The following is an 18665-nucleotide window of genomic DNA, read 5'->3' as shown; positions in this document are numbered from 1 at the left end:
CAGGGGTTAAAAAGGGGTTTAAAAATGTATACTGATTAATCACACTCTGATGCCATCATACAACCAGCTTAAATAGTTTTATAACTTTGATTGGTACACATACAAATTCTCAGTGCTCTTAATTTTTATTATTGTATGGATACAAACCATATTCCACAGATTTACCATCCTAGATTGACTAGTGAGTGGAAAATCTGCCCTTGGTTTCAAATCCCCCTGTTTCAAAAGGCAGTAGAAAGTCATTCAGAAGCATGTAATTTCTTATTGTTTTATTATTATTATTAAATCTACAAGTAAAGCAGTCTTTTTAAAAATATTGACATAAGTAATCAATGCAACTAATTAATTACAAAACCTATATTAATCAAATTATTTTTTAATTGACTGACAGAGCTAACTTTAATAATTTGACAGCCCTAACATATATTTTGTTTGCTCGCATGAGACATGCATCATGAAAGTGTGTCAAATGTTTTTCCTCGCCAACTCTTCATTTTCGGCTTTTCAGCAGAGTTACAGTACTGAGTGCTGACTTTACAGTTAGCTGCAAAATGAGGCTAATAGGGCACAACACTAACAACATAAATATAACATTTCCTTCAGAGATGTAGAGGAGTAAAAATATGGTGGAAAAAAATAGTCAAAACAGTAAGTAAAATTATACACTGCTGCTGTAAACCTCTGGCTTATGCTGTCTCTGCTGTAACTAAAATAGTGCAGCCTGAAATCATGGAGTATCAGTGTTACTGTGATCTCTTGACCATGAAATTAGATCACCATCTCAGGTCAGTGTACATCACAGAGCGCCAACCTTAACACACATGAGGGAGAAATACAGTGTGTAAAAAGGCATTACCTCTGCATGAAACACGTGAATATACATTCATGATACAGATAGCCCCTACTTACAAAGCTCCTTATTAACTAAACTTGAGCCCTTGTATCTCCGTCTCTGTTATGGATGACTGTCAGGGCTGAGTTGGCTGAAGTTTTAAAAGCGGCAACAGTAAGAGTATGGCTTTACACTTCCTCCCGGGGGATGTGCATCGACTTTAAGCCGCTTGGGATTCGCTCATCTGCTAAATGACCATGAAATTACATCATAGAGTATGCTATTACACACCCACTCAGCCAGTGCTGTACATCTCTCCACTGCCAAAGTAATATGGTGTTCTTTGGTAGACAACAGTTTGAAAACAATGTTTGTGTCAGAGCATTCCCACTCTGTCGATATAGTGCACTCAGAACAAGTTACTCACTCATTGCCCCAGTCAAGCCGTACGGTGATGTGCCGCTTGATCTCACGAGTCTGGTCCTGGGCGAGGTGACCCTGGATCAGCTGCCGACGCAGGTCGATCAGCTCATTCATCACATGGCGCAGCTTATGGAACAGATCCACTTTGTGTTTCTGGTAAAGTAGCCAAAAAGCTCAGAGTTAGCACAAGTGAATCAACCCTGCTGTACTATTAATGAGACTCATTTCAGGTTTTAAATGATTAAATAGTTTTATTTGTATGGTAGCAGACTTTAACTACAAAGTGAGAGTTGACATGCAGGTGGTTCTCTGATATCAGAATCTGGTGGCTCTATTTTACACCCAGTTGAAGTGCAATGAGACAAAATTATGTTTGAACTCTTCTTCACCACTTCTGCCAGCCGGTGCAGGTAGCAGAGTGATATGTGTTGCTTCAGGGACTCAAAGCCCACTGGTTTTGTTAATGAAACAAAAAAAAAATCCCTTGTAAGTCTGCTTTGACCTCCTCTTAGCGACACTTTCATCATTGTTTCTCATAGGCCAAGGACAGCGCTTTTAATCCTGGCATCTTCTGTTCTTCCTAATGGTGCAACGAGTCCACATTACCACCCAGGTTTGTTTACATAAATGCAAAGATTAAGCGCCACCACGACGCCCATGTAAATTTAATGAGGATAAACACTGCATGTGTTCAAAGGCTGGAAGCTGCTGGAAAACAAAGATTTTTGTCTGGGTTGATGAGGCCTTTCAGACCAGGCTAATTACGAACATTTTAAGAGATACACATTTATGCTTAGGCCATTGCTCCCAAAAGTAATGCCATGAATTGTAATTGGCCACAATAAGGTGAAATGTATCAACACCCAGCCAACACTACAGCCTATTATTATGGCTGTAACTGTGGCAACATGGCCCATATCACAGAGGGGGTGAGCACCAAAAGGAGCACTGTTAAATCAGCGCTTCACATTAGTCGAGCTTCAGAGGAAGTTACATCACCACACCAATGCCTCGGGGCGCCTTAGTTGCTCAGAGCATGAGCAGTTCTCAGTGAGAGGTTATGTAAAAACTCTGTGCCGGCTCCGCAATGTATCCACTCAGCTCCAAACTCAAAACCTCTACCATCCACTTCTTCCGGTCCCCTCGACATACAGCGGGATTAAGGATGCGTCAGGTTCCCAGTAACCACTTGTGCTGGGCAAGGAAAGGCTGACTGAAAGTGGAGAGCTGGATCTTAAGATGATGCAGAAACTACGAGAGGGAGGCCAAGATCAATCAATGGCTGAATGACACAGCATGAAATTGCATATGACAGGTCTGTAGGCCATTATCTGTGACCGACCACCGTTTCTGCTCCTAAAGAGAAAGTCTATGGAAATGTAGGGTGACAGTCAGAACGACATGCAGTGGTGATATATCTAAAGGAGATGTCACTGTATGTTTAAGCTGTACATCAGGCTATTTGCTTCTTTTGCAGGCAAACCTGCTTACATCAGGTGTTAAATTAAGAGCAGGGAAAGAAAAGTACACTGGAAGAAGGCGGTTCTATCAAACTCCCTCAGGAGGATGCAAATGAAACAACAACGGATGCAATTTCCTTTTTGCAAAAAGCTGTTATTCTCCCAATTCCCCTGGAAGTCTTGGTAATGTTGGATCTCTTCTCACATTTATTGCTTAGTGTTTTGTTTCAATATTTGAGGGATGTGCTGTAATATTATGCTACGAACCACGTAGAGCTGCTTCCACAAGACGCCCCATTCCTGCAGTGTGGAGGTGGTCTCTGTGATGATTGGGTCCTCGAGGGGCACCACGGTCTCACACAGCCTTAGGGAGGAAACAAGTACAGGAATATTAGGACAGACATAAAAACACTAGTGTTGGTTTTCTAAGTTACCATGAGTCCCCAGAAATGAAAGTTCAAATCAGTAAGCACTATGGCAGCTAGTGGAGTCCATCCTGCAGGCTACTATGGATGTTACTTCCACATCCACTGCGCAGCTTACAGGATAAAATTGACATGTTCTCTGCAGATACAATGGTTTTTGAAGAGACAGGAGATGTTTAGAATCAACTTCACAACTCTACACGACTTAGGGGGGGTTCCTACTTGACAGCCCCAATGCAGAATTGGCTTCTTGCTGCCCACCAGTTGGTTTAGATTTAACTCAGTTTAGGGACTTCATTGCTGAGTGCTTATCCTGCTTCAAAAAAAGCTGATGAGTACCTGGTACTCACATCTACCATGCATCGTGCCTGAGTCCAGATGAATTGCGCCCAAGACCACCTCAAGACTCATAGGGATGAGTATCAAAATCCATTAGTGACATGGTACCGGTACCAACAACTCCGATACCTACCAGACCAAATTACAACACAGATAACGCTACTTTTTTCCTGATATTCTGCCACCCCAAATGAAGGGCAAGAAATTTTTCTTCTCAAACGTCTCGATTCAGACGCTGTTTAAGCACCAGCATCATTAAATGTAGCGATTAAGCACTAGTAACAGAAAAAGCCCAAACAATACCCACCCCTTTCTCTTTAGTCAGACTCGGACTCAAATACAATACATTTATGTTCACACTAACCGAACAGAATCAGACTTTGAGGTTTTGTGTGCTCTGATCCAGGTCTAGGTTCCTAAGGTCAAACCACATTGACAATTTTGAGTTCCCTTTTTGCTTCTCCACTGCTAGTTTGATGATTGGCTAATATGGTCTTCAATGAACAGATTACTGTGATTAGTTGCACAATAATCTTGAAGATCAGACAGCATAATTACTTTTGAATGGACTTGTATAAAGTGGATGTTAGGCCTGACAACCATGAAAAAAATCACTGGAAATATGACAGGCATTATAAACAATTATTTAAGCATGCATACTAGCTATAACATAACAGCTTTCATGTGATTTTTCTGTTCTGCAGAAATTACACCTTAGTTTGAAACCTTGGCGTCTTTCTGAATCCAAAATATTCCAATGACAGAATTTTGTTCTCTACATGAATGTCTACACAAATGTAAGCAGAAATAAGACACACAGTAAATATCAAAACTGATATAGAAAACAAACATATAATGAAAGTAATATCAGGTAATAAACTGGCCAAAAATAACACCAATTTTACTATTTAAACTCTAAAAATTTCTATAAATTAGTCAAATTTACCACTGGATCACTCTTTCCTTTTTAATCTGAGGCAACATCTCACAACACTATACAGCAGTAGTTCACAACCTTTTTTTCCAATGAGACCCCCTTAATTGTATTGTAGAGGAGCTGAGGACCCCTAGAACCCACACAAATAAAAGGTGATACATGAATGTCAAAAATTAACTTCAAATTTAAAAGTTTTCATTGTTCAAATCGATATAAAATTACCCCACACAAAGGTTTTCTTATCAAGGGACCTTTGCATGGACTATTCATAAGTGTTTTATTATGATTTTAGTTAGTACGAGTGAATCTAATTTTGGCACCCTCAAAGCAACGGAGCCTTGATTCTCCTTGGATAATGCTACGGCAAATGTCAAAGGTCAAGAACAGAACTTGCAACCATAGACTGAGGTTTTTTTCTCCTATTAATTTTAGATTCTCGTGCCCTATTTGGCCAAGGTTCAGGTCCGATCTTTGACTCCTTTTTCATATGTCTTTCCCCACTATCTCATCCATTTCCAACTCAATCAATCAACCAATTGAAAAATAATTTGACAGTGCTGAACTGAGTAATAAAAAGCAACAAAAATGCAACATAACACTTTGAGTTAAATTTAAAATGTGTAAGTGGTTGTGTTTCAAACCAGACAATGAGAAATGCAACACCATAAACAAGAAGAAGTTGCATCTACACAATGAAAAGAGCAATTATCATGAATATTCATGAGACTTTCTCTGGCTGCAGCTATAAACGGGGGGGAGCGTTCCAGTCGACACACATCCTCTCTGTGTGACCACATTCAGAGGGAAACATTAAACCAAAGGTTACATCTCTTGTGATACTCTGCACTTTGCTCACTAAGCCCTTGCCTGTGCTGCAAAGACATATCTCTCACACTGTATCATTGTATTTGCCACAAAGGAAGCATCTCCATCAATTACACAGAGAGTCAGGGTGATCGTCTCTGGCAGGGTGATGCTTTGGGAGAGCTGCAGATATGCAGTGGGTGTGTCACCTCATTAACTCCATGAGACAGCAAAGCAGATTCCCCAAAGTGAACTTCCTAGAGCATGCAAGTATAATAACGACAATTTACAAGTCTATACTTTTAATTGTCTCAGTGCAAACGGGAGTCTTACTGCTACGTTGAGGCTCGACTGGAGGGTGGTGATATAACAGCGAAGTCCCAGCCTGCAGATTTAACATCCATGAGTTCAGGCTGATAAAGAGCTCTGCTGCATTCTTTTGTCTGCGCTTTTATTCTGGCCTCTACAGCCAGGGCCGACTATGGTGACTAAACTGTGAATGACCGCTGTGTGCTTGCATGTGTGCATCAGAGAGATTCTGAGCTGTTTGGCAGTAAATCTCTTGAAGATTGGATCGTCACAAATGGTCAGGCTTTGACACTGATAAGCTGATAAATGTGTATCACACTCCCTGTGGTATATAAGATAAGGGGAGCTCTTGATGCATATAAGATAAATAGAACTGTTTGTTATCGTCATCGCTCATATCCTCCTCCAATATGTCTCAATAAAGGTCATAGATATGTGGAGAGAAAGCATCGCTGATGTTGTATACAGCAGGTCTGCACTTACCTCCTACATAAAATGTCTTGTTCTGCAATAAATTTAACTGGCTTTCTTTACTATATCTGTCGACTCAAACATATTTAAAGTCAGTGACACAGACAGTGTTGGTGTTTTCTTTGTACAAGGTGTTCCTTTACTTTAATCTCAGATGGATTTGACTGACACTGAGGACAATAAGTTATGTTATGTAACTTGTTCTCAAGTAGATGGTTTTATACATTAGGAAGTCAAAAATATTGTTTCAGGCAGTTATGAAAGCACTGTCGCCTGTAAGGTTTGCCTGAAGTCTGCAGTTCTAGTGACCTGGAAGATGCTCGTGTACCTTTGCAACCCCAGAGCAGCTTGTGCTAAATGTGTTGTAGCACGTACGTCACTGTGTTTTATTTTTGTCTTCATGTAGGAGCTTCTCCACACCAATCGCCCCCAGGGAGATTACGAGAAATTTTTGCAATTTTTCAACTGAATCGAACTGAAAAGTAGATTTTCAGAAGAATAACTAACGAGACCATACAACCCTCTGAGACCAGTCCTATATGACAAGAGGACTCCAGTTTAGGCAGGTCAGGTATGGCCTCCTGCTTAGGCCTCCTGATCATCTAGGCCCGTGCCCCATCTCTCCCCTCCTATTTCTTTGTTATGACAATGCCTCTTGGCAATAAATCTTACATAGTTGGGAAGCCTGTTTATATCCCTTTTAAATGGTGGCACATTTGTAAGGAACAGGCTTTTTTTGGATTAGCAGCAGAGCTGAGTTTGTAGGTTGTGCCCATTAAAAGTTTGCCAAATCTTCTGTACCAATGCCAAACAGCTTATTTTGCTGTTGACTCTTGTTTTGAGCCACTGGTACCCCAAGATGCTAACAACCAGGGGCTTGATTAGCACCTGAGTGTCAGCTTCTGTGTGCATGGGCCCTGCTTCAGTGTTCATCTGGTGTCTGCTACAAGACATGCAACATTTGACTTATTTAAATAGGGCCTGTGTGATAGGGCAACTTTAAGCTGGTGCTCCACAAAACCAAGTTGCGGCATTATTTGGAGTGAACCCTAGTATGATCTCCTGGGGGTACCAGAGGCTCAAAACGAGGTTACTCAGCTTTGCTGCTCATCTCACAAATGCATGTTCCTTACAAATGTGGCACCATTTAAAAGATGAATAAAGAGGCTTTGCAAAAGTATTAGATTTAGATTCAAGGAGCATTGTTATAACAAAGAAATAGTTTACCAAACAAAAATTTCTTTTCTTTTTGTGCTTTTAGTATGAGTGCATGGTTGTAACACACTGACCTCCAGTGCAGGTAGAAAAATGTACACAATGCTGAGTGTGAAAGCACTGCCTGTTTACATAAAAACTGTCTCATTTAACAAGATTAAGTCAGAATTTTGGGATTTTATTATTGCAAATGCTCATATTACAATGGATGTCCACTAAACGTGCTTTTTAAGCCAATGGCAGATTATTTTCTTAGTGTCGTGACAAAATTATAGAAAGATAAAATGTTTTATTCTTTTGAACCAGATGCTCACACTCAAATCTTACCAGAGGTTGATGGAAGATGACAATGCTAACTATATATTTAAATCTGGAGAGATTTGTGGGGGGGTTTTCAGGCCCTATAATGCCTCACAGTTTTTTAGGCTTTTCAAATGACAATCTGAGATTTGTGGCTTCTGGCTGAGGCAATCTACTGGACTTATTCCAAATTTTTCAGTCCATTTGCCATTAAGACCATTTTATCTACAAAGACAGGGTCATGTCTAAAAATACAGCACAGCTACATTCACATACCCCTCCCTAAACTGATGGACTTACACACTCTTGTGTCTGTCTTAGCAGATATTTACTCTCAGGTAGATTGGATGTCTCCTGGACTATTAAATAGAATAAGATAGATGCATACATTCCCACATCAGTTTGTTTTTTCCTCATTGTATGTCTTTATATGTCATCCAGTCTTATCATTGTTCATTTGGGGTCAGAAATGGGACCAGTGAGTGTATGGTCACAGCAAACATTAGTTTTATCTCCTTCTTTTGAGATAATGATTTTCTATATTTTGTTTGTTTTCAGAGGATATTCTGTGCTAAAACAGACTCATCTCCGTTAGCCACATGCATTTTATTTTGGTATATTAGAGCCTGTATTGTGGCAGTGCTGTTCAGAAAGTTAAAAACAAAATAAGTTAGATAAGTGCCCCCTAATGATGCCGTGCAAGCTCAAACAAAAATTATCATACAGCTTACCCTCTGTTGGTCACTGTGGATTTCTTCAAGTGGACATAGCTGACTGGGAAAATGCCCTGTGGATAGAGGAAGAAGCAGAGATGTGACTGAGTGTGACAGGATTATGTTCTTAATTCTCCTGCAACATGTAACCAAACTGTACAGTACTGTGTTGTTATTTGGGGAACACAGGGAAAACCTAAGCTATGTTGAGCGCTACTGTAAAAAAAGAGAGAGAGGTTTAACAAATCTGTTTGCAATATATCTGACGCTGAAGGAAATGCAACATCACATTTCTTTAATATGTTTTTGACAACTTCTGCTTGGCTGTTTGGTGACATTTTCCGCCATGCATAGTAAAAAAAAAAAAGATCCCATACTGTTTGCACACACTATAGAGATGAGAGGCAGAGCAACGGGTGGGAGCCCTATTGTGGCTCGGCTTAACAGAGGAAGGGCATGAGAGACTGAGCTGTGCCACCCTTGCAGTTCATCTTTCTTATTCTAATCTGCCAGATGTGAAGAATTGGCCACAGTGAGCACAACTAATTCTCTCAGCACGGAGAGGGAGAGAAAGAGAGAGTATGGGGGCGAATTAATGTGGGCAGCAGAGTACATAACAAAATGGAGGGGTGTTAGTAAGAACCGTAAATAGCTGAGAGTAGAGAAGGACAGTATGTAGCCACTAACACCCACATTTAGCAGGACTGGACAGCTTTTGTGCTTTCTTTAAAACATCCTAGCAGCACCACATAACTCTACAAGCTTCAAGCATTTTAGTGCAATGGAAGGTGGACCAAAAGAGCAGGAAAAACTACATTATACCTGCTGCTGTTTCAAATATGTCCCACATTTGAGTTGGGATTTACAGAGACCACGCAATAAAGTTATATATACAAAATATGTATTGTAATACTCTTTATCACCAGCAGACGTAAATATCTGCTATCAGTGTATCTTTGTAAGAGAAGAGGTAAATATCAAGGCCATAGATATACCTGCTATATCTACACAGTCAATTGCATATGCATTAGGCTATGTCATAAGTATAACGTGCCTATATGCAATGTGTATTACTGGAGGATAGAAGGTACACGAGACAGCTCAGGTTGTTTACAACCATCTGATGCGTGGGATGTAAACCATAAGTATGGAGACAGTCACGGAGAATATTATACATTTATTCTGGGATCAGAAAAAACTTAATATAACCATCAATAATCAATGATACACTGTAGAATGAACAAATTAAAAATGCTCAAAATGTTTGTTGTAACTGATTACCTAGTAGCTTTTAAGTAGAGGAAATAGATTTTTTGAGTATGACTCAAGTCACAGGAATTTGGTTCTGAGAGGCAGGACTTCTCTAACTGAGTGGGTAACTTCACTCATGTTGCAAAAGTGTCTTATGCCTCTGGGAAAACTATACGGATTAAGGGATAACTGTCAAATAATTTGAGGACAATGACAAAAATTCTCACAGCCACCAAGTTCTGTTAACTTAAAACCAAAATTGGCTTCTATCAACTTTATTTTGGATTTTAAAGTTAACACAACTTATGTTTTTTTAACAAACGTTTACTGCTCGGTCCTACCGTGTATAATCCGATCAGCTCAGACTGGTGAACACACTGTCTACTTTGTTTAGCAACATGATTCTCAGCATAGGGATGTGTACTCCTAGTGTATCAGTTTAATTTGTGACTGTGTTAATTGGTGACTTTCAGCTAACTGTGTTCATAGATATCATTGTTGAATGTATCTTTTTCTTCTTATTTCATCATAATGTCAAAAATATAATTATCAGCTTTAATGAAAACCTAAACTAATACAAACTCAGCCAATCATCAACCTCTAAAACAGACATCATAAGTCCCAGGTGGTCTGACAGATATTATTGTCTCTGTGCAGTGACAATACACATTGTACAGAAGAAGAATTGTGGACTTTTTTTTATCAGTTTGACTTTAAAATTTTCCCCACAGTTGTCTCTGTTGCTGTGTTGACTGTCACACCTCCTATGCCACCCCACTGCCCCTATCACACAGGTATACTGCATCTTTATCCGTTAATTAACAGCAAGTATCTCTCTGGCCTTTAGAGGTATGTCTTGTTTAAAAACAGAACATCTACATTTTTGTAGAATCAAATTTTTAATAAAAAGCAAAGTGTATATTTGTTCAACTATTGTTGATTACTGTGGACATTGCGGCTTTATCATTGTTGTCCAACTTCATATGATGACTCTCCCTCTCTGCTACATGGTCTTACCTTGCTGAACAACCAGTTCTACAGGAAGGAGCCATGCTAGTCATATAATAACTACTGATTGCAGGAAGGAGTATTGATCCCTGTTAGTACTGGGGCTGTTTTTATTCTAAGGTCTACACATAGTGTATGGTCTCCTCTTACAGAGTAATGTGAAGAGTAATCATAAAGGTGCTGCAAAAAAAAATCCTTCAAAAAGAAGGCAACTATGCAAAAAAGTACAGCAGGAAAGTTTGTGCACTACATCTTTGCAAAGTCACTAAGGAAAATATTTATTTAATAATATGGATAGGAACTAGATATGGATTTTATTTTTTCTATCATTTTATTTTGGCTGTTTTTCATATTACTAGCTATACCATCTGCTGAATGCAGGAAAAACAAAACAAATTTGCCCCAGATTATAAACCCACAGAACCAAGAGGCTCTGACAATCTAATATTAAAAGTAGACATAAGTCTAAAATGCATCACACCAAGGTGTGCATCATACATAGGTGATGGACGTACATTCTTCTGTTTCATCAAGTCTCACCATTTTATTAATTGTCATTATTTGAAGGATTTTGAGTCTTGAAGATGACACGTTTAGCGCCTTTTTTGCTTTAAGATAAGAAGCAACTTGAGAAAACGGCGTCTCTATGAAAGCACCTCAGGAAATACAGGTCAAGGGATTTCTATTTTTGTCAAATCAAAGTTCTACTCAATAAGTTAATCAGTCATTAAGGCCTTTGTTGTCTAGACACGGTTATTTCTGGGATGCTCACATCACACATTATCATTCACAAAATGCATGGTCTTTGATGAAACCTTCATGTGGAATCTACTTTACATAAAAACAACAGCAGTTTTACAATGATATTGGTGACATTGTATTTGTTAAAATAGTTAGCCTCATGATCTTTGAAAATTGCTGCCTTGTAGTTGTGCGTATACATATATACATATAATACTAAAGTTTTTACTGACACTAATGTTCATTATCCTGTGTTTTACATGCCTACAGTGATGCATTTATTTTAATATAGAACATTTAAAAAAAGACTGCAAGAATAAACACAAAGTTAAATCAGTACAATGTGTATATACTGTTAAATTACCTTAATAGAAGGCTTCTTGGTGGAAAAGCCTCTGTACCAACCTGAAGAAAGAGCAAAGTTCACATCAGAAATGGCATATCTTTGAATGAGTGAATACAATTATATATTCAATAAAACCAAAATATCAAAGCTAATTGATCAATTTGCTCAGCCAAACCCAAACAAAATTCAAAGTAAATGACAGTTTCTGCTGTTTTATCAATGTTTTATCATTAAAGCTTTCATAATATTAGTTATAGTATATATAGTACATATATAGTATATATATATAGTTATAAATATCTTAGTGATGTTCACCCCTTGGTAGTAAGTGTTTTTAATGTAGCATGTTTCGCTAACTGTGTCAAAAAGTGTGTTTTAAATCGCATACTTTTCTTGGTACAGTGTAACACAGTTCACTTAAATGCAGTACAGAGCCCTTCATAAAGGCGGGTTTATACGGTCTCTGAACATACACTGCTTTTTTGCACTGATAGGAAGTGACAACAGTTAAAATGCCTCTGTCTTTTTTCTTCAACTTCTTAGACAAAGCGATTAAAACCAAAGTTTGACGGCTATTTTCACCTACTGTTTGAGTCATGTAACTTGTATTTTATATTACCATTTCTCACTTATAGATTAAGAACTCATTTTGCCTTAAAGGCCCTTTGTTTGATTGAAATCTGCTGCCATTGCACACATTCGCTAGCAAGCTAATGCCAACGTTAGTTTACGCTAGCATGCTTATAGTACAGTATCTGTTATTCCTTGAGGGTGAAAACTGACCATCGTTAAACACTCACTTCCTGACAGTTTTGAGTGTAGAGTAGTATAGCCTACTGCATTTGAGTATGCTTCTCAGTGTGAATTCACTATTTACACCTGTGCACTCAAAATGTTTGGTATTTAGTACAGACGTATGCGATTTAGGACACACAGAGCCTTTAAGCTAGCATTAGCTTTGTCCAGCTTAGCTAGCTCTGTAGTAGGCTACAGTAGTAGGAGAGCAACTGAACTTTACTGCACTACAGCTAGAACAAAACAACGACAATAGGCTTTTCTGTCGTCTTGCCATTTAAAGGCCAAAATAATCTAAAAGTTTTTTCTATGACAAGCGGAAGCCTTGTTATTCTAACTGCATTTGCTTGACAGCACCAGCAGCAACATTAGCTGGTAAGTTAGCGGTTAGCCTGGCTACCAAAATAATAAGATAATTCTTGTGAGAAAAAAAGGAAACATTTTAAAGATGTTTTATAAAATAAGCTAAGGAATTGAGGGTTTTAGCATTGATAGCCTATCAAAGTTAGCATAAAAGCCAATTAAATTTTACAGTATGAGGGTTTTGAGCTCAGTAGGTTCTAGGGGAGGGCCAGTACTGTTTTGTTTTAAGCTATTGTTGTGTTGTCTGTTGGTATGAAGACAACAAAGTTTCTTATTTGCATTCCACGTTAAAAAAAAATGCCTGTAGGTTCAGTTGGTTAAGACTCGCAACTTAAGCTTTGGCATCCTGGGATTTTGAGTCCAACCAGCAAACCCTCAATATTCATAAAAGTATTGGTATTACCATAGTTTTTGAATGGAGTACGCTTTGGTGGTAGGCCTGTTTTTACTACTTTTTACATAAACAGATCTATTTAAAACCTAAATATAATGTGATTAGAAAATACCCCCCTGATTCTTTCAAGCAATGATCACGGGACCTATGAATTAAAGTTGCAGGTGGGCCCTAATTATGTAATGATTTTTTAAAGTGTTATTAGCCTAGCCATTATTTTCTTAAGGATAAGGTTATTATTACCTCTAAATAAGTTAGAATTTTACTAAGTAATAACTTGGTTATATTAGGGAAGTTAATTATCAAGTAATTCCTGGTAATATTTGGGCAGTTCTCTGGTAAGTGGATGGTATTTTACCCTAGCTCTAATCCTCTTACCCTAACCCTCATAACACTGTGGTAATTCTCTGGTAATTGGGTAGTATTTTACAGAGTAATTTCTTAGAAATAAGATGATAATTTTCTTTATGAGCAGCTTGATATTTCCCTGGTAATTTCTTAAAATTAAAGCGAGGCCTTTCCCGAATATTTTTCAAATTATTTTTAGAGTTGGGGGGTTGGGGTTAGGGATGGGGTAAAACACCACCTGATCATAAAAGAACTTCTATAATATTACAAGAAATTACTTGATAATTAGAACATTATAATGACATAAATACTTCCTTAATATGACTGTATTTTAAGTTATTACTTGGTAAAAATGCCAACTTATTACAAGGTCATTACCACCTTATTGTGCAGAAATAACAAGATGATACCACTTATTACAATAAAATTACTAATTTAGATAATAAGGGCCCACAAAAATAAAGTTTAACCAAGTTGTCATATTCTGTTTCTCAAATAACAGTCTGAAGGCTAGGTTGAGCATTTTCATGCATGAGTGTGATCATCAGTGTCTGCGTTACCTTTACCCTTAGAAATGCGCAAAATCTAAATAGCGCAATAAAAAACTGGTTATGGAAACAACTGAATTTCGAAAAATCTCGCAAAAAAAGTTTTTATGCTCTCGTGAGGAGGTTTTTCAAGTGTAATGGAAACACTTTTTCTGCATTTAAAAGTCAGAGGACGTGACATACGGTGTCACATGACCAGTCGCTCTGAGACAACATGGTGCGGTACGTATGGACAGAAGAGGAGGCAAGACTTTTCTTATCATCCTACTTATACACTAACACGTGGCTTTTGCCATACATATGGACTTTGCCTCTGAACTATCATCCGTTGCCTTCGTCTTTTGTTCAAAATTATCAAGGCAATCGCTGTAGATGAACCCAAAACCGTACCAACACAGCAGGTTTTGAGCGTCAAGCTTCCCTGCAGATTCACGCGAGATGAGATTTTACGAGAATTGCGCAATTGTACTTAGTTGAAATTTAAGAATTATTGCTTTTATTTTGCGAAAAACTGTCATGGAAACCCAACTAGCGATAATCTGTTATATTTACTATGATGTTCTTTTACCTTCACTCTTCTCCAAAATCTGTACAGTTTCCCCGATCTCCAGGACCAGGGCCTGACATATTGGTGACCGGAAGTTGCAGATCACTGCAAAGAAAAAGAGAGAGAAAAATCAGGACACCACAGTGATGACGAATATTTGACCTTATAGTAGTTTTGTTATAACTGTCAAGGGAAATAACATCAGAGATTAAGATCCATGCTTAGTGTTATGGTTGTGACCTCAGATATAGAAAGATGCAGCCCCAAAAATGTTGGCTCTCCATACAGCCCCTGTTTGGGGATTATGGCATGAGTTTAATAAGCTATTAAATGCAAACTTCTCAACGCAGTGTCACACAGGATCCACAGCTTAGCAAACTGTAAACAAGCTCCCACCCTGAAGTGGGTAGTCATTTTAGTAGGCAATTAATTCTTAAGCGGCCTGATTTTTGTGCATGTTAAATGAATAAACTCTCCCAAAGTGGAGCCCACACTAAGTGCTTAGTAGCATGGCTAAACTGTGCTTTAGCATAAGTTGGTATTAGCAAAAATCTTCCGTGCCACCTGCTTTTGCAGCATTATGCAGCTTTTTTTAGGTGACTCACAGCCTGATTAAGAACATGATTACTCTTCAGGGGTTGGATGCCAAAATGAAGGCCTTCACAGTAGGATGGCCTCTAGAGCTTTTTTTTTTGTCTGCAGCACTGCAGCAGGAGCCATGTTACATATAATAGGCTGTATAAACCTCTGTTAAGACAAACTTGTTTAATGATGACACGGCTCCGCTGATGATTTAAAAAAAAGTCTACAAATGGTGGCCCTTCAAGGAGAGTTTGGTGTGAATCATTATGCTAATGAACTAGCCAGGGGACCCAGTGAGGGGGAGGAAGAGAAGGAGGGGCTACGGCTCAGCTCCGTTGCCTGTTTGAGGGTAACAAGTGCTCAATTCCTGAGCTTGGGTAACTATGGCAACAGATCATCCACAAACTGGAGGGCTTTCTACACTGTAACTGCTGCAGGGATCTAAGCATTTTAAAATGGCAAGCTTATGGATGCTGCATGGCAGCAGAGTTAGAGTCAGGCATACTGGGCACGCATTAAAGGAGAGAGATGGATAGACTTTAAAAGCCTCCTTGTCACCTTTTTCAGTCTGCCTCTGGCCCTTTTCCTGCCGGGGCTAAGTATTACCAATTTGAGTGTCCTATTCTTTAATGGCCTCTATGTCATTTGAATTGCAAAACCTGCACTCACACACCATTTGAGAACTCTTTAGCAGAGGCCACGTCAGAACAAGATCGGATTGTCATGTTCGAGAGAGACGGACACATCACACAGGCTCATATTTTCATAGTCCTCCCTCTCAAAATCTCTGAGCTGTGTAAACACTCTTTTACTGTGCCTCGAAGCTGCAGAGCATTAGCATATCCTCAAAACATCACCGACCAAATTTTTCTTTCAACATGCTGCACGTAGGATGTTGGAAGGAGTGACGGGACAGGCTGTAGCAAAAATGTTGGCAAAAGAAACTCCACTCTATTCAGCAACAGTATATCAGCCCAGACTGTCCCTGCATCGAGTAGCATTCAGAGTCCACATGGTATCTTATGGCCGCTATTATGTAACCACTAACTCTGTTATAGAAGCTGATCACTGGAGAGGAACCTGCTCTCCTCCACTTTCCTCTCACCTCACCACACTGTCTTTGTTAAAGGCATTTAAAAAATATGCAAACTCATCTATAACACAACTGAAACATGCTCTAACAACTCTTACACAAATCTGTTAACATTTTGAGTTTGGAGTGCTGGTATATGCTAAAAACTGTCATCTACTGAGGCAATTTTTGCCAACAAAGATAATGAAGTATATCAAATATGCTGTTTTAAGAACATCTGATGTGGCTTTTTTAATCCCTGTTTGATAACATTTTATTTTGGAGGGAAAAAAGAGAAAAACTAAATAATAAAACCATCCAAACACAAGACTCAGTAGGTGTGCCACGCTGAGTAGGAGTGCCCTCTCAGTTTGTGGCCACAGTTTGTCCTTGATTTACCTGGTTTGACTTTGAGTTGTAGTTAAAGCAAAGGCAAAAAGTTGATAATGGCAAAGCAACACAAAGCCTTTTAAACAATTACGATTAAAAATTAAACCAATGCTGAGATAAATACAACTTTTTTAAATTGTAAAGATCACCAAGTGTCTCCTGTGCAAGGAGAGGCTGAGTCAAAGGGAGCTGAGAGAAGAGCAGACAGTTTGGTTGTTGTTTTACATTTGGGGCTTCAGTCAAACTGTTCAGGACTCACGGTGGGACCCCTTCAGTGTGTGGCACTCTAGGCAACTACCTACACTTGTATATTTGACCAATATTTAAGACCAATATAAGATAAAAACAGCCAATATGTACTATGTGCTGTTATTATCAGCAGAAGTTTTGTATCTGCTGATACCGATATTTAACTTTTTAACCTCCTGTGTCCCAGCATCCTCATATGAAGACAAATTAGACCTGTTAGCCTCATTGGTGAACACTCTGTACCCCACCTTGTGATTACAAAATCACATTACAATTATCAGTGTCCATTAAAGATGGCTGCTATTCTAACAAAAATGCTCTACAGCCACTCTCAACATAAAACTGTGCAAGGTACAAAAACTCTTCAAATTTAATGATGGAAACTTGTTTTTTTAATGTCTGCTCGTGTTTGTTGTTTGATTGGGCTGCAAATTTAAAAAGTTTTATCAGCAGTGACAAGCTACAACACCAATGAACAGCAAAGACTTGTATGAAGACACTGGAGATAGCTTGGGCAGATTTTGGAAAGAAACCTACAGTTTCCACTAAAAATGAGCACAGTTGCATGTAGTAAAAATTAGTCTACACTGATTTTATTTGTCTGGGATACATTTCCAGGGCATATTTCTCTTCCAAGAAAAGAAGAAAAAAAAATGAAGGGAATAAATACTTTTTTTTCCTTCCAAGATATTTCCAACTATGTTTTTGCAGAAATTTGGTAGAATTGTCCATATTGTGTTACACAATGGTGTCTTTACTGTGTTGTAAAGTAAAATAGACCCACTATCCTCATACAAGTGCATTATTTTTTTAAACTACTTGTTGTTGAGATACAACATTTAGTTGTTATACTTATCAGGTCCTACTAATCCCAGATAAGAAGGATATGTCAAAAATGTGCAACAAATGAAAGCTCAGGTCTCAGGAGGATGAGCAAATATTTCCCAATACCATTATCATGCTGATAATATCCCTATTATTTTCCAAAGTGTGTAAAGAAAAACATTATTATTTGCTCCTTTTCAACACAGATCGAGCTCAGCATAAGTTCAAGCAGGAAGACTCTTTCTTATTTATTAGTCACCACTCGTTTATATCCCTCCATTCTTACTCTCTTTCTGTTCTGGTGATCAGCTGGTTATGACCATTCACTCTCTTAAACACAAAGCTAATCAGATTCTGCCTTGTGTACCTGTTACACTTCAAAGCTGTCGTCCTCTCTTCCACGGTCAGCCTGTTGTTTCACTGTGGATGCCGCAACCCTCTTCCACCCCAGCCCCCTCAATTCCAGTTCATCAACATCTAGTCCAGATCTTCACGGTCTTCTGCTCATCTCATCCTTCAAGCCACCTCATTAGTGTCCTGGTTCAGCTTCTCAACTCTCTCCTCCTCATCTGATCCTGGATCCCTCATCAACACCACCACCAGTGCCCATAGGGGGTATCCTATTCCTGCAGTTGGTCTAACTACATCTTCAACTACATTTTGTTATCACGATGTAGTCTGATTGTTAAAGACTTTGCACATTTCTTTCATTGAAACTTGTAGAATAAAGAACAGCCCACTGGTATTTAAGTGTCATCTGATTGAAATAACTTTAATGATCCATTATCAAAGACTGTAGAACTGGAAGTAGTCTCTGAAGGGGGCTTTTGAAGCCAATATTGACAACAATGTCTCAAACAAACTTTTAAGTCAAGCAAGTAAATGACACAACGGTGGAGCTGAGGCGGGCTCTAAGAACCCAGCTACACCATGCCAGCTTACAGTCGTGTCAGCCATAGCTTTAAAAATGTATAACAT

General features: G+C 38.7%; 1 protein-coding gene across 2 annotated transcripts in view; it reads right to left on the bottom strand.

The window, feature by feature from the left end:
- Positions 1 to 18665, bottom strand: part of LOC121516965 (dedicator of cytokinesis protein 3-like) — a 92742-nt gene that overhangs the window by 64147 nt on the left and 9930 nt on the right. For both annotated transcript variants that reach the window (XM_041798427.1, XM_041798428.1), the window contains exons 2-6: positions 14591 to 14674; positions 11593 to 11633; positions 8247 to 8302; positions 2983 to 3079; positions 1260 to 1408 (exon numbers count right to left, since the gene is read on the bottom strand). In XM_041798427.1, coding sequence (XP_041654361.1) covers positions 1260 to 1408; positions 2983 to 3079; positions 8247 to 8302; positions 11593 to 11633; positions 14591 to 14674 — 427 coding nt within the window. The remainder of the gene's footprint in view (positions 1 to 1259; positions 1409 to 2982; positions 3080 to 8246; positions 8303 to 11592; positions 11634 to 14590; positions 14675 to 18665) is intronic.

Source organism: Cheilinus undulatus, linkage group 11, assembly GCF_018320785.1.
Source record: "Cheilinus undulatus linkage group 11, ASM1832078v1, whole genome shotgun sequence".
Lineage (NCBI taxonomy): Eukaryota > Metazoa > Chordata > Actinopteri > Labriformes > Labridae > Cheilinus > Cheilinus undulatus.
The sequence above is the reverse complement of the archived record's forward strand: the minus strand, read 5'-3'. Positions and strand labels throughout refer to the sequence as shown.